Source organism: Dipodomys spectabilis, unplaced genomic scaffold (genome assembly GCF_019054845.1).
Source record: "Dipodomys spectabilis isolate Male_0828 unplaced genomic scaffold, ASM1905484v1 ptg000006l, whole genome shotgun sequence".
Classification (NCBI taxonomy): domain Eukaryota; kingdom Metazoa; phylum Chordata; class Mammalia; order Rodentia; family Heteromyidae; genus Dipodomys; species Dipodomys spectabilis.
The window spans coordinates 7,152,030-7,165,739 of record NW_024870683.1 but is presented as its reverse complement, the minus strand read 5'-3'; the positions used below and the strand labels follow the sequence as shown (position 1 = coordinate 7,165,739).

At 50.4% G+C, this 13,710-nt stretch overlaps 1 protein-coding gene and 1 non-coding gene across 10 annotated transcripts; both read left to right on the top strand.

Annotated features, from left to right (window-relative positions):
- The first annotated feature begins 277 nt into the window (after positions 1-277).
- Positions 278-384, top strand: LOC122124263. The gene has a single exon (XR_006150511.1). It is a non-coding gene; the product is annotated as a U6 spliceosomal RNA (small nuclear RNA).
- A 1,172-nt stretch (positions 385-1,556) lies between these two features.
- On the top strand, positions 1,557-13,689 carry Fam214b (family with sequence similarity 214 member B). Of its 9 annotated transcripts, XM_042697125.1 has the most exons (10): positions 6,560-6,833; positions 9,180-9,323; positions 9,566-10,233; positions 10,348-10,535; positions 11,162-11,220; positions 11,360-11,465; positions 11,591-11,749; positions 11,980-12,048; positions 12,137-12,312; positions 12,424-13,689. In XM_042697125.1, exons 3-10 carry the CDS (start codon positions 9,642-9,644, stop codon positions 12,575-12,577), a joined length of 1,503 nt encoding a protein of 500 aa, XP_042553059.1. In that variant the 5' UTR covers positions 6,560-6,833; positions 9,180-9,323; positions 9,566-9,641; the 3' UTR covers positions 12,578-13,689. The 9 variants fall into 9 exon arrangements, with proteins under 9 accessions (XP_042553051.1, XP_042553033.1, XP_042553015.1 ...); XM_042697117.1 differs by lacking the exon at positions 6,560-6,833 and adding an exon at positions 1,557-1,671 and having other exon boundaries at positions 9,566-10,535; XM_042697099.1 differs by lacking the exon at positions 6,560-6,833 and adding an exon at positions 2,071-2,138 and having other exon boundaries at positions 9,566-10,535.
- Positions 13,690-13,710: the final 21 nt, after the last annotated feature.

The following is a 13,710-nucleotide window of genomic DNA, read 5'->3' as shown; positions in this document are numbered from 1 at the left end:
GGCCACACATAAATTCTGAATCTTAATTCACTTATTCTGCAAGTGTCCTGTACTGCCATCTACCGATATCTGCAAAGCAAGGACAGCCCTACTGTATCTCCTGGGTGGGGGGGGGGGGGGGGAGGCAGAGAGTCAAGAACTAATAGCACAACACTGATGTGCATTTGTGGTTAGCTGCTATTGGGGGAGATGAGATCTGAAGACTGTGTCTCAAAACCAGCACAGGCAGAAAACTCCATGAGATTTATCTCCAATTGTCCATTAAAAAAAAATCTGGGTGCTCGCTTCGGCAGCACATATACTAAAATTGGAACAATACAGAGAAGATTAGCATGGCCCCTGTGCAAGGATGACACACAAATTCGTGAAGCATTCCATATTTTTAATGCACTCGTTATCTTGCCCATGTAATTGTAACCCCTCTGTATGGTATTTTCACAATAAAAAAAAAAATCTGGAAGTTGAATTGTGATTCAAGTGGTGAAGCACTTACCTTCAGCAAAAACACCAAGCTCCAGACTCAGTTCAAATCCCAGTACATACATACACACACACACACACCACAGCACACAAATACCAAAACATATTTGTCACATAGTGCACAATATACCTATATAGCTATTCTAACCAAAATACCTAATTTTCTCTGGAACTTTCAGTCCCCCCACCACCCAGTATCTATATTTGTATGTGTAAAATTCACAGTTCTGCCAAGCGCCAGTGGCTCATGCCTGTAGTCGTATCTACTCAGGAGGCTGAGAGCTGAGGATAGCGGCTCTAAGCCACCCAGGGCAGAAAAGTCCGTGAGACTCGTCTCTCCAATTAATCACAGAAATAGCCAGAAGTGGTAGAGCGCTAGCCTGGAGCAAAAGGAGCTCAGGAACAGTGCCCAGACCCAGGACAGGCAAAAAGTAAAAATAAAAATAAATCACAGTTCTCTTCCCTGACCCACCCCAATTGGAATAGATATAGCTCTTATTGTCTATTCCAGAACCCACAGCCTACCGCACGAAGTAGGCTTTAGAAACTTCTTAGACCCACAAACCCGAAATCCCAGTGCTCGATTCCTCCATTTTCACAAATCCCTGAGATTCCTTGCTCAGCCTTGCAAACCTCGCCTCCCGCCCCCGCCCTCGCCCCATTATGGCAAATGCTAAATCAGATGTCCCTACAAAGAAAAGTTTCGAGTTTCATAGGCATCTCATAGCAGTAAGAAATCATGCAAGGTGGCACACTTCCATAATCTCTCAGGGAGATTAGCAGGTAGAGGCAGAAGAATCGCAAATTGGAGGACAGCCTGAATAAAACTCTGAGAAGAGAGAAAGGAAGAAAGGTAAGAGGAAGGAAAAGAAGAGATAAACGAGAAGAGAAAGGAGAGAGGGAGAGAGAGACAGACAGACAGAGACAGAGTGATCTAGAAAGAACACTAGCCAGGCTTGGGCTTGCACTTTGCGCCCAGCTCCTCTTCCCCCCTCCCCCATCCTGCCAGTTTGGGCCTTGCAGCTGGCCAACGAAGGCCCCGCCCTTCTCGACCTGTCATCACAGAAGCCGCACGTGGCCGGGGTGGGACCTCAGGCGACCTACAGCTAACACTTTGTCTCCTCCGTCATCCATTGGGGCCACCGCCACCAATCAGAGCCAGTGGATCGGGGCTGGAGCCAGTGCGTCCGGGTGAGGCCCCGCGAGAAGGGGCGGAGAGAAGAAAAGCCTCTGGGATGGGAGGGGGGCGTGTGGGGAGGGGGACAAGATTTGGCTAACATTCTGCCAGGCTGGAATTCGAGGGGGCGGGTCCTTGCGAAGGTGGGGGGAGGGGGAGGAGACAAACCGGAGGGGGTCAAGGGGTGAGGCTTAGGGAAAGCGGAGGATCCTGGGGAAATGCAAAGAAAACGAAAGGGGCGGAGTCGCTGGTGGGCGTGGCTTGGGCTCCAGAGGAGGAGCCTGAGGGATTAAAGAAATGAGGAAAGGGGACTAGCGGGAGAAAAGGTGGGAGCTGGGACCAAGGAGGGGGGCGGGGCGTTGCGAGGGCGGGGCTCGGACCAAAGGGGCGAGGTTTGCAGGCCCAGGCTTGAACTAGGGCTGCTCAGTCACTGTCCCAACCCATTACCTCCTCAAGGGCTACAGGACTCACGGAACCGCAGGTGTGGGGCGGGGAGGTGAGGAAGAAGGGGCCAGGACGAGAGTGCGCTTGGGGAAAGACGAGGAGAGGTGGGATGCACCGGTAGAGCAAAGGGTGTGGAGACTGCTGTAGAAAGGAGACAAGGAGTTGGGGAAGCAGTTAGGGGCTCAAAGTGTGAGCGAAGAGGTGCATTTTCTGGGGGCTCTGGTAGGGGGAAGGGTGGCAGCGCTCTGTGGAGGTAGGGGCGCAGCGTTAGAGAGTGGGGTGCTTTGTGCTGTGGAGAGTTGGAAGCGATACTTGAGGGGATTTGGAGGCACTTTGGGAAAGAGGGCTGTGTGATGGAAGTTTTGTGGTCCACTGTGTAAGAGGTAACGGTGGGTACCTTGTGATAGGCAGGGGGTTATAGGACCCGGTTAAGAGAGAGAACCTCGTTATTTGGGTAACAGTCAAGGGCATTGTAAGGACTCCGGGAAGACATTTGTGTTTTGTATTCTATGAGGGTGCTGGAATTAGTGGGTGAAGAAGTTAGTCTGTTGTGCTCCTGGCTACTCACTTTCTAACTCTACCTTCCTGCTTGGTTACTCAAGACAGCAGCCAGACCCTGCTTGCCACCAGAGTTTGTCTCCTTAACTGTCTCCTAAGTTGACTTTGAATCCGTCTGGCTAAGACTGGGGTTTCTTCCCCTTACTGAAGTCCCTGAGGGTAGTAAGGACCCTTCTGCCACTGGGTTCCTGTCAACCCCCCCGATAGGATAGTTCCTGTTCCTCCTAGAAGGCTGCCTTGGTCTCTGTCCCCTCCTCCCCCACTTTGCCCTGCCCTGTGCTATGGGTGTGCTCATTTCCACTTCCTTCCTCACCCAGGGGCCTGGCCTGGTTCTTGCCTGTCTGGGAACCTGTGCCCTGTCCTGGACTCTGGACTCTATAGTTAGAGACGACCCTACTAACCCTCTGAGCCACCCCATTTCTACCACCGAGGTCTTTGCCAACAGACTCAACTGACTAGTAACTATTTTATCACTTGTCAAAAACTAGTTTTCCCTCCCCTTATGTCCCCCTGGTTGGAGAATTCTATAGAATTCAAAAGTTCTGGGGGTTTCTGAAAGGAGAGTAGGAGAAAGTATTGAGACTCTTTGGTGTATATTTTAAGAGGTGGGCCACTATTCTAAACTGAACCTGGGAAGGAACATTAGGTTCAGCTGCAGATTGAGAAGGAAGAGGGAAGAATGTGGATCCCCACATTTCAGGCTTAGAAATTGAGAATAGGAGATAGTCCCCCTTGGGAGCGTCTCTGATCCCCCAAGGGGACTCAATGTAGTTTCAGAGTTCTTTTTTTCTCTAGGCTGGCTGGGAGAAGGATGAAGTCCCTGCTATCCTACTGAATGAGGGTCACAGTGTTGTTGAAAGGGGCCGCAAGCCAGCCTCCTCACACTTCACCCAGTAGCTTAGATACTGCCTGGGGAAGTAGGGGGGGGGGAGGTGTAACTGAGGCCACACAAAGCCTTGGGGTAGAGTGGGGTAAAGGAAGGCTGGCTGAAGCCTTTTGAAGAGGATCTGATTGCTATGGTAACACTGCTTTCTAGCGCTGTCTCCTGTCTGAGAAAGGGAGGGCCTAGGGCAGACACATCAGCTTCCTCAGGACTGGGGCATTTTGTATGAGTGGGTGGGACCTAAGAGGTAGCCCTTGCTGTGCAGAGGCTGAAGTATATAATAGCTTTTCTGCTTTGGTGCAGGCAACTGAGCATTTAGATGCTTGCGCACATCCTCAGAGATGCATATGAATGCACAAAAACTATGAAAATTATAACGCCAGTGTCATGGAGGCCCTCAGTGGTCATTGTTTATATGGAAACTCACATTTTACAGATTCAGAAATCTATAGCTTAAGAAACTAATTCCCCAGGTTTCAAAGTAAAAGAGCAGAAGTGACTATCCAGATCTCTAGACTGTTATTCACCACTCTAAGACCCATTGTTTTCTTTATAAATTTTTTTCAGTGCCTATTACGTTCCAGGCTCTGTAAGATGTTGACTCTGGGAATATAGCATGAAAGAAAAGAGTTGTTGCTCTCATGGAGCTTCCATTGTAACAGAGGAGAAAGAAATTGTGTGTATGTTTGTGAGAAAGGGGAGTGGACTGGTCAGCTGGTGATAACTATTTTTTTAAAAAGATGAGTCAGGCCTGGTGGAACATGTGTATAATCCCAGTACTCAGGAAGCTGAGGAAGGGGGATTTTCAGTTTGAGGTTAGCCTGGGACACCTAGCAAAACCTGGTAAAGAAAAATGAAAGAAAAATCCATAAAAAGATAACACTGGAGGAGTTAGGTAAAACCTCTTGATCTGAGCTGAGTGTAATCCCAGTAGCTGTAATCCCAAGCACTTGGGATGCTGAGGCAATAAGTTTTGAGTTCAAAGCCAGCCTAGGATATGTTTCAATAAATAAATAAACAAACAAATAAACAAAAACCTCTTAGTTGTACCATGCTTCCTTCCCAGGCTACACTAAGGCCTGAAACATGTTTGATCCTCCTGGCTTTACTATTGTCCCCATGGCCCTGGTAGGAAACTAAGACCTGGATCTATGGTAATGGCAGAAAGATACAAGATAGGGTTACTAGAGGGTTATTCTTTTCCTATAGAATTCTGGTTCTCTACATGTTTTTCTAGTAAGTGTTTACCAAGGTAAATGGGTTCTTATATTGCTATTCTGCAGTTTTGCTTTTGGGTGTTGAGAATTTCCTCAATCTTGTTCCTTAGTATTAGAAATCAGCAATGAAGTCAGTCCAAGGCTGGGTTCTTTTTTGTCTTTTTTCCCTCTTCTGAGATGAGGAGAAGGAAAGCTGGAACTATTGCTTGTCTCTTCTAAGTGTGGAGCACAAAGGGGAAATACGGAAGGGAAGCCTCTTTTTGCTCTTCAATGGACACCTGATGCCCCTGGGGGTGGGGGTGGGTGGGGCTTGCAACATAGGCAAGGCCAAAACAAGAACCTAGTTCCTTAATTGGTCTCTAAATTATGGAAAGAATTATTCTCTTGGTTCTGATGTTTGTCTCTTGCTTTCTGTTAATGTCAGAAGGGGGGGGGGGGGGGAAGCCTGGTTATCTGACTTGGAGACAACCTGACATGCTGACAAGACAGCAAGGTAGACAAGGCCACCCATTCTCTTAGGTTATGTCTACAGCAGCTGCTCTGAAAAGGGGCCTTTAAATGCCCAGTTATTGCGAAGATTCCATCATTATGGTCATTTAAAAAATGGAATGACAGGGCTGGGAAGGTGGCTCAGTGGTAGAGCGCATGCCTTGCATGCCAGAGGCCCTGGGTTCGATTCCTCAGCACCACATAAGCAAAAACAAAAAAAAGCCGGAAGTGGCACTATGGCTCAAGTGGTAGAGTGCTAGCCTTGAGCTGAAGAGCTGAGGGACAGCGCCCAGGCCCAGAGTTCAGGCCCCATGACCGGACCCAAAAAAAAAAAAATGGAATGACAATAGTTAGAGATGCTAGTTCTGCTGCCTTTTGATTTAGCTGTATCTGGGCTGGGCCTGGGGCCCAGTGACTCAGGGAGAGGGTGGAGAGTTTCGAGGGAGCTGTGAGTCATGAAAATCAGCTCCATCTCAATAGTTGGTCTCATTTCCCCCACTCTAGGCAGAAGCCCTCCTATCCCACTTCCTAAGGTACTCAGCCTCCTTGAACAGAAGCCTTTGAATTAAGAGTGTTAGGAAAAGAAATGAGACACCTTGATCTCAGAATAGGAGTTCAGAATTTTGAAGAATAATACCAGAGTCCCTGAAATTAAAATGTATCCCTACCTCAGGAGCCCTTGGACCACTTCTAACAAAGACAAAAGAACACCAAATAGCCATTAAGAAAAGGAAGAATATGATTTCTCAGTATGAATAGAGATGGAGTCACACCCTCGCCTTTTTTTCTGCTGCTCTGGTATGAAGGAAACTTCCTAGGATCCAGCTGGCTGGGAGCTTAGGCTGGAATGTAAGGAGGTGAATGAGTGTGGGGACATTTGGGTTTGAATCTGGTATGAAAAAAGCAAGCTGACTTTGAGGGCTGTTGAATTGTGTCTAGGGCTTCCAAGTGGGGGAGGAGGGTTGAGAAATAGGAGGCTTATGCCTTTGAAGGAGTTAAATGGCCAGGCGGAGAGTTGCTTGGACTCTGGCAGGTGTGGAGTTAAGGAGATGGGCGTGGCGATATTGGGCAGGCCTGTCCCCTTCTGGGCCAATAGGCGTGCACCTCTTCGAGAGGGCGTGACTCACACTTGCCGCTGCAAGGAGGCCGGCCGGCTCTGAGCCAATGAGCATGGTTGCTGCCCAAGGAGGGTGTGGTCTGAGGGGGGCGTGGCGGCCGTGGTTGCCGCGGCGGGGGTGGTGGGGCGCTGGGCGGGGCGGGCGGCCCCATCAGCTGGTAGGAAATGGCCTGTGAGTCAGAGGGGCAGCCGAGTCTGCGGCGCGGAGCCTGGGCGGCCCCGGGGAGGGACCGTAGTGGGGAGGGGCGCAGTAGCCGCCGGGGGGCTGCAGACGCCAGGGCCCGCTAGTGTTGCACACGAAGCTGTTCAGAGAAGAACCTAGCAGAGCAGGGCTCTCAGCCTGAGCCACCCTTTGTCTGGGTTGGGGGGCCCGTGACAGGGAGGACTGGGGATCCGAGGGGTGGGACCGGGACGGGACGGAAGGGCCCGGAGCAGCGGCCACCGCAGAGGAGCCAATTTGGGAGCGGGGTGAGTGTGTGCTAGAGGAAAATAGTAGAACTCTGAAGCCCCGGTAGGATATGGGGCCTGTCCCAGGCAGTGAAGAGGAAAGGACCTGGGAAGCTAAGCTGGGGGTGGGGGATCAACCAAAACAAGGAATCCAGACGCCAAGGTGAGTGTGATGGGCTTAGTTTGGAGGGGTTGCTGGGGTCTGCGCCCTCTTATTAGGAGTGAAGAGCCATAGGACAGGAGGTCTCAAAAGAGTTGAGGAGGGCAGACCCTGACTTTACCCATGGTGGTGGTGGTCTGCGGGAACAGCCACCTTAGCATGTGTGGACATGCATAGGGACAAAATGTAGAGCATCTAGTGTATTACTACTGTCTGCTGCACAGGATGAGGTAGGAAGCACATGGATAGGAATTTCTTTAAGTCTCCTTTGTCAGGGTGAAAATGGGTATCCTTTATACTGAGGAGCAGGGAAGGATGAGCCTAGTAGCTCTACCTATACTCACTTCTCCTACTGCCCAGGCCTAGCAAGTATCTGAGGGTAGACCCCATTGTATTCTGGGACTTGTTGTTTTTGCTAGCCTTGCTACCTGGCATGTTGGGAACTGTAGTCCTTGCCAGCTACAGCCTGGCACAGCTGTTTGATGCCAACTGCTGCCCACCCCCTGGACAGAGGGCGAGGTTTGGCCTATCTTGCCCTGCCCCCCACCCCAGTCCTGCCCCATGAGTCAGCTTGAAGCCATGGTCTAAAGCCAGACTGGCTGGGTGGCAGGGGAAGTCTTAAGAGTGTCTTGTTGACAGGGCAGGAACTGAGGATAATAAGTAGATGCTAGGCATGCTAGGGTCATATAGGGCATCATGTCATCACCTGGCTGCCCCAAGGCAAGGGCTCAAGAGGGTGGCTGTGATGACCCAGAAGTGGTACTAAGGAAAAGGCCCTTCCTGAACCTGTATGACTTGGATGGAGGAAAGGAAGGGTAAAGTGAAGGCATAGTGACATTGCCATTGGTGCTTTGTCCTTTCCAGCCATCCTAACTACTGAAAATGTTCAGAATTTGCTTAGGGATTTTAATTCCAATGAAGACATGGTGAACTGAGTGTGTGATGAAGGGAATAATTGGCGTAAGAGAGCTTTTCAGTCCCTGAGTGTAAATGTGCTCTTTCTCCTGGCCTCCTACCCCCACATCTGTTGTTGCTGATTTTCCCTGTAGAACTAATCTCTCTGCTTTTCCCAACCGGGGAATTTTTATCTGCACTGTTACCCAGTTCCCCAGAGCTTTCATTCTATTTTTTTTTTGAGTCCTACTATGCACTTTTTCCTATGTTTGGAGATATATAGAGGAGTGGCACCTGTGATCTGGACTAAACAATACTTCACATAGATGAGGTTTCAGAGGGTGCAATATTTTGTTCTGGAGTGGAAAGCAGACTGTAATCCCAGAGTTCTGAGATTACAAGTGTGTACCACCTAACCCATTTAAGGGCATTATGGATGGCAGGCAGCATAGGTTATTGCCCAAAGGAGAAGGCACACCCTGAGGGCAGTTGGCATCCAACTTGACAGTCTCCTCCCCCTAGTATTGCTTCCTAAGGGTGACATAGTCCACAAAGCCCATTTTGTCTTAGCAGAAAAGCAGTGGTTTGGGTTTTGTGGGTGTTGGTTGTACATTGGGGGAGGGACATGGAGGGATACTTGCTTCCAGTTGACTGCAAGTTTCTTCCTTATCTCTAGTTTGCAGGGTGTGGGGGGAAGGGGAGGCACTGGAAAGTGAGTCTGGCAGTGCCCCTGTCTCCTCCCACTTGTTTTTGGTTGGATTTGTTGGCTCTTGTTAAAAAGACAGATTGCTGAGGGCTATTGTGAGTTCAAGGCTGAAGGGCTGGCTTTTAGCTGATCTGAGGTTTGTACCTTTGTGGAGAATGTGATGGGGTATGATGTGTGTCTGCCAGATCTCTGCCCTTAGCACTTTGGGGTAGCACTTGTCCCTTTGGAGATAGATTTGGGAAGAAGTTGTGGCCTTGAGTAAGAGAGCTGAATTATTGCCCCAGCCACCTTCTATCTGGCCTGGTCTCTTTGATCTTGAGGTTATCTCATCTCCCAAGATGGTGACTCTGACAAGGGGCGCCTCCTGCCTAAACTTTCCTTTCACATCCTTACTCCCTTGAGCCAAGATCTGTTTTTCTGTGACTCTTTAGGCTGCCCAGCTCTTAGCACCTGAGCCCTGAATCCTGAGCCTGCCCCTTCTGTTTTTGAAGAGATGGTCACTTGGGAGGAGGATGCCCTGAAGTATATACTCTATGAACCCATGATCAGGAAAGGCCTTACAACTGACTCTGGGGATCCTGGTTTATGTCTGTTCTTCTCTCCTTAGGGTCCAGCTGAGCCCAGGAGCTGCACGGAATGGTGGCAGTCACCTTGCCAGTGCAGCGGGCATGGACCAGACTGCAACCTAGGGGATCAAGGCATCAGTCAGGAAGAGGGGACATACGGCTAGACTTGACACCTCTTCATCGGGGTAAGTGCCAGGAAGAGGAAGAGAGCAATAGATCCAGTGAAAAATCTGAACTAAAAATGCTACACTCTCAAGAGTTCTGAGAGTAGCTTCTGCTTTCCCTTCATCCATCCAGGGATTTGGACACTTTCACTTTCAGGAATCCCTCAAGGTCATTTCTTTAAGCTAGGTGAGGGTCTGAAATGCAGCTAGACGGAAGAGTCATTGATTTCCCTGACCATCTTTTTTTCTCTTCTCTTGCACAGATGTCCCCAGGCCCCCCAGCCCAGGCCCAGCATAAAGGCCGTGTGGGGGGGCCCCCCTGACCCAAGGGGGGACTTCATGCGCCACGTGCAGGCGGAGCCATCTCCATCCTCAGAACCAGAGGCTGGCCCTTCACAGCCTCCAGTCAGACAGGGGGCCCTCCAGGGTGGCCTGCTCATGGGCTACAGCCCAGCAGGGGGGGTAACATCCCCCGGGGTCTACCAGGTATCCATCTTTTCCCCTCCAGCTGGTGCCTCTGAACCTCATAGGGCTCTGAAGCGGCCAGCCCCATCCACTGAGGGTCCACGAGAGCTGAAAAGAGGCCCTGGGCTGGGGGTCAGAGAGGGATTGCCCCCTGAAGAACCATCTACTGTAGGACTATTGGGCCTAGAGGGATTGGGGCTGGGACTGGGTGTGGCCAGCCAACATTTCTCCCATCATGGCCTCTGTGTTGTGGAACAGGGAGTTAGTGCCACCTCACCTTGGACTTCAGGGGCCTGGAGTCCTCCCAGGTCCCCATCAAATGCTTCCTGCAATACTTTGCACACCAGAGACTGGGCTTCCCCTGAACCAGGGGGACAGGGGTCCCTGGGGCAGTCTCTAGGGACAGCCCCTTCAGGCCAACTGCACACACTTGACACTGATTTGCACAGTCTTGCACAAATAGGGGGTAAGAGCCCAGTGGTTGGGGTGAGAAATGGGGGCAACCCTTGGCCCAGGGAGTCCCCTGGCACTGCCAATGGGCACAGTCCCGAGCACACACCCCCTGGCCCTGGACCTCCAGGCCCCTGCCCCACCAAGCGAAGGCTGCTTCCTGCTGGAGAAGCCCCAGATATCAGCTCTGAGGATGAGGGGCCAGCCCCTCGGAGGCGCCGGGAAACCCTGGGCCATACTCTTGCTGCCAACAGTTCTGATGCCAAAGCCACACCCTTCTGGAGCCACCTGCTGCCCGGGCCCAAGGAGCCTGTTTTGGTAAGCTAGTAAAGGAGCTTATCTACTCTTTTTTGTGTGTGTGTGCTGGTCTTGGGGCTTGAACTCAGGACTTGGATGCTGCTCCTGAGCTTCTGTTTTGCTCAAGGCTAGCACTCTACCATTTGAGCCATAGCTCCACTTATGACTTTTTTAGTAGTTTATTGGAAATAAGAGTCTTACAGACTTTTCTGCCAGGGCTGCTTCAAACTGCAATACTCAGATCTCAATCACCTGAGTAGTTAGGATTATAGATACGAGTCACGAGCATCCAGCAAGCTTAAATATTCTTTTTTGTCATTGTTTTTTGGTTGGTCGTGGGGCTTGAACTGAGGACCTGGGTGCTGTCCCTGGCTTTTCTGCTCAAGGCTAGGGCTCTACCACTTGGAGTCACAGCTCCCCTTCTTTCTGGTTTTCTAGTGGTTAATTGGAAAGAAGAGTTTCAGCCTCTTGAGTAGCTAGGATTACAAACAACAACACCCAGCTTAAATTAAGCTTATCTACTCTTTAAGTGGGCGTATGTGTGGGAAAAGGTGGAAGCCTACAGGATACAAGCTTGTGATGGGCCCCCACCCCAGAATATATCTGGGCTTCACCTAGTCTCTTTTCCCAATCTTTCTTCTCTATAGGACCCAACAGACTGCAGTCCTATGGGACGGAGGCTGAAAGGTGCCCGTCGTCTGAAGCTGTAAGTGACCAGCTTTTCCCTCTACCCTGACCCTGAATGCTACAGTAGGGGATCTCAGGTCAGGAGCCCTAGATAGTAGTTAAGGGTGGAGTCCCAGAATCTGTCAAGCCAACTCACTGTGTGTCCCCTCCCATGCCAGGAGCTCCCTTCGAAGTCTCCGGAAGGGGCCAGGCCTGCTGAGCTCCCCCAGTGCCTCCCCCATTCCAACCCCTGCTGTCAGCCGTACCCTGCTGGGCAACTTTGAGGTAGCTTCTCTTGGACTTTGTGATTAGGGGAAACTTGGGAGGAGTGGGATAGTGAAATGTGGCTCAGTCGCATAAGGAAAAGAATCGGCATTTCTCACAATGTATTTTCCCCACCATAACACCAGGAATCATTGCTTCGAGGACGCTTTGCACCATCTGGCCACATTGAGGGCTACACAGCAGAGATTGGAGCTAGTGGGTCTTACTGCCCCCAGCATGTCACGCTGCCTGTCACTGTCACCTTCTTTGATGTTTCTGAGCAAAATGCCCCGGCCCCCTTCCTGGTATGACCTGACCCCAACCCAAGTTAGCTTCTCAGAGGGGTCAGGGGCAGAGGGAGGGTAAAAAGGTATTCTTTCTATGTTCTTCCACTAGAAGTGAGTCAAGGTCAGGTGGGGGAAATTCTAGTGTGGGGCAGAGGCAAGTCCAAGGTGTGAGATCTTGGAGAGACCAATACGTAGGGCTCAGGGCTTTCCTATTTCCCACTTTGGCTAATGGTTTATGGTCTTCTTAGGGTGTCGTGGACTTGAACCCCCTGGGGAGGAAGGGTTACAGTGTGCCTAAGGTGGGCACCATCCAAGTGGTGAGTTTTCCCTGAGGGAATAGAGTGGGTATGGGAAGAGTGGAAAACAGCCTCTAGGCCCTAACAACTTTCAGTGTCTTGCCCCTAGACCTTATTTAACCCCAACCAGACTGTGGTGAAGATGTTCCTCGTGACCTTTGACTTCTCGGACATGCCTGCTGCCCACATGACCTTCTTGCGCCATCGCCTCTTTTTGGTGCCTGTGGGTGAGGAGGGAAATACTAGCCCCACCCACCGCCTCCTCTGCTATTTGCTGCACCTCAGGTAAAGACAGGACTCATAGAGAGCTTGGGAGGCCCAGATATCCTGGAATAGGATCTCTCCTTGTTTTTCTGTCATCTGGATTCTTACTTGGATCCCACTATCTTCCTACAGGTTCCGGAGCTCCCGCTCAGGCCGCTTAAGCCTGCATGGAGATATCCGCCTGCTATTTTCCCGTCGGAGCCTGGAGCTGGACACAGGGCTCCCTTATGAACTACAGGCTGTGACTGAGGCCCCCCATAATCCACGTTATTCACCTTTGCTCTGATTACCAGCACTCTTGAATCTAGGTTGGCCAAAAGCCTGCCATACTGCTCCATCCTGGACAGGGTAAACATGTGGAGAGATGGCAAGAGCCCCTTCAGGCTTAAATTAAAGTCCTGGCCACACTCATACCCAAATTGATTATTTGGGAGTTTAAACCTTCTGATCCTTCCACACCCTGCCCCACTCCAGGTACTTCCATGTGCCTGCCTCCTTGGGTTTCTCAGGCCAGCTTAGGTAGAAGGGAAGAACCAGAGCCACCCTGAGATTATCCCATGTTCCCAGGCAAGTCATGCCAGCGTTAACTCCCTGTCCTGGGCAGGGGACACCTATTACTTTATTTATTTTTAATTTATAATTTATTCAAATTGGATTGCCTTGGTAACCTCCCAGACCTGATCATTGGTATTACCCCTTCTCCTTTCCCACTCTCAGATACTGCACCAACATCAGGAGTTGGAGAGGCTGTTGTGGGGGCAGGGATGAATTGCTGTCCCTCAGTTAAGGACAGAGAGTTTATTCCACAGTGACTGAGTCACTAGCCAAAGACTCAGCTTCCCCTGTCCTTCCCCATTACCTTCATTTCCCCTACCATTTGACCCATCTAAACGTCTAATTTGTGTGTGTGTGTGTGTGTGTGTGTATACGCATACACGCATACACAAGCTTGTGTTTGTGTGGTATGTATGTATGAGACAAAGCATGCATGCAGACACACACACATAGGAGTTAACTACCAATCACCTAGGGCTTCACACTCAGTTGTTCCTGCCCTCTTGCTTGTGTCTCCTTGCTTTAGAGTCCTGACTGAGGAAGGTGTCAAAGGGGCAGAGTCAGGGCTAAGGATTGGGGTGCCTCCTCTCACTTGGCCAGACTCTGATCCACCTACCTCAGCTGGGGTGAGGGATACCCCTCAAACTCAGTCATGTGGTTCCCAACTATCCCATTCTTCACTCCAGATTCTGGCCCAGCCTCAGCTCTTAAATCCTGAGGCCTGGCTGAGGGGAACAAGTGTTTGCTGAAACTTGAAGGAAAAAAAAAAAAAAAAAGAAAAACTGTACCTGGTACATTTTTTTTTAGAAAAAAATAGAATAAATTCTTCTTTGAAAACTTGAACGCCTTTCTTTCTTTCTTTTT

Bases quoted from the DNA above. Each gene is read 5' to 3' on its own strand.
- Fam214b (XM_042697117.1), top strand. From the start codon at position 9,642: ATGCGCCACGTGCAGGCGGAGCCATCTCCATCCTCAGAACCAGAGGCT. The intron at 11,221-11,359 runs GTAAGTGACCAG...CTCCCATGCCAG, and splicing joins GGTGCCCGTCGTCTGAAGCT to GAGCTCCCTTCGAAGTCTCC. The intron at 11,466-11,590 runs GTAGCTTCTCTT...CCATAACACCAG, and splicing joins CCCTGCTGGGCAACTTTGAG to GAATCATTGCTTCGAGGACG.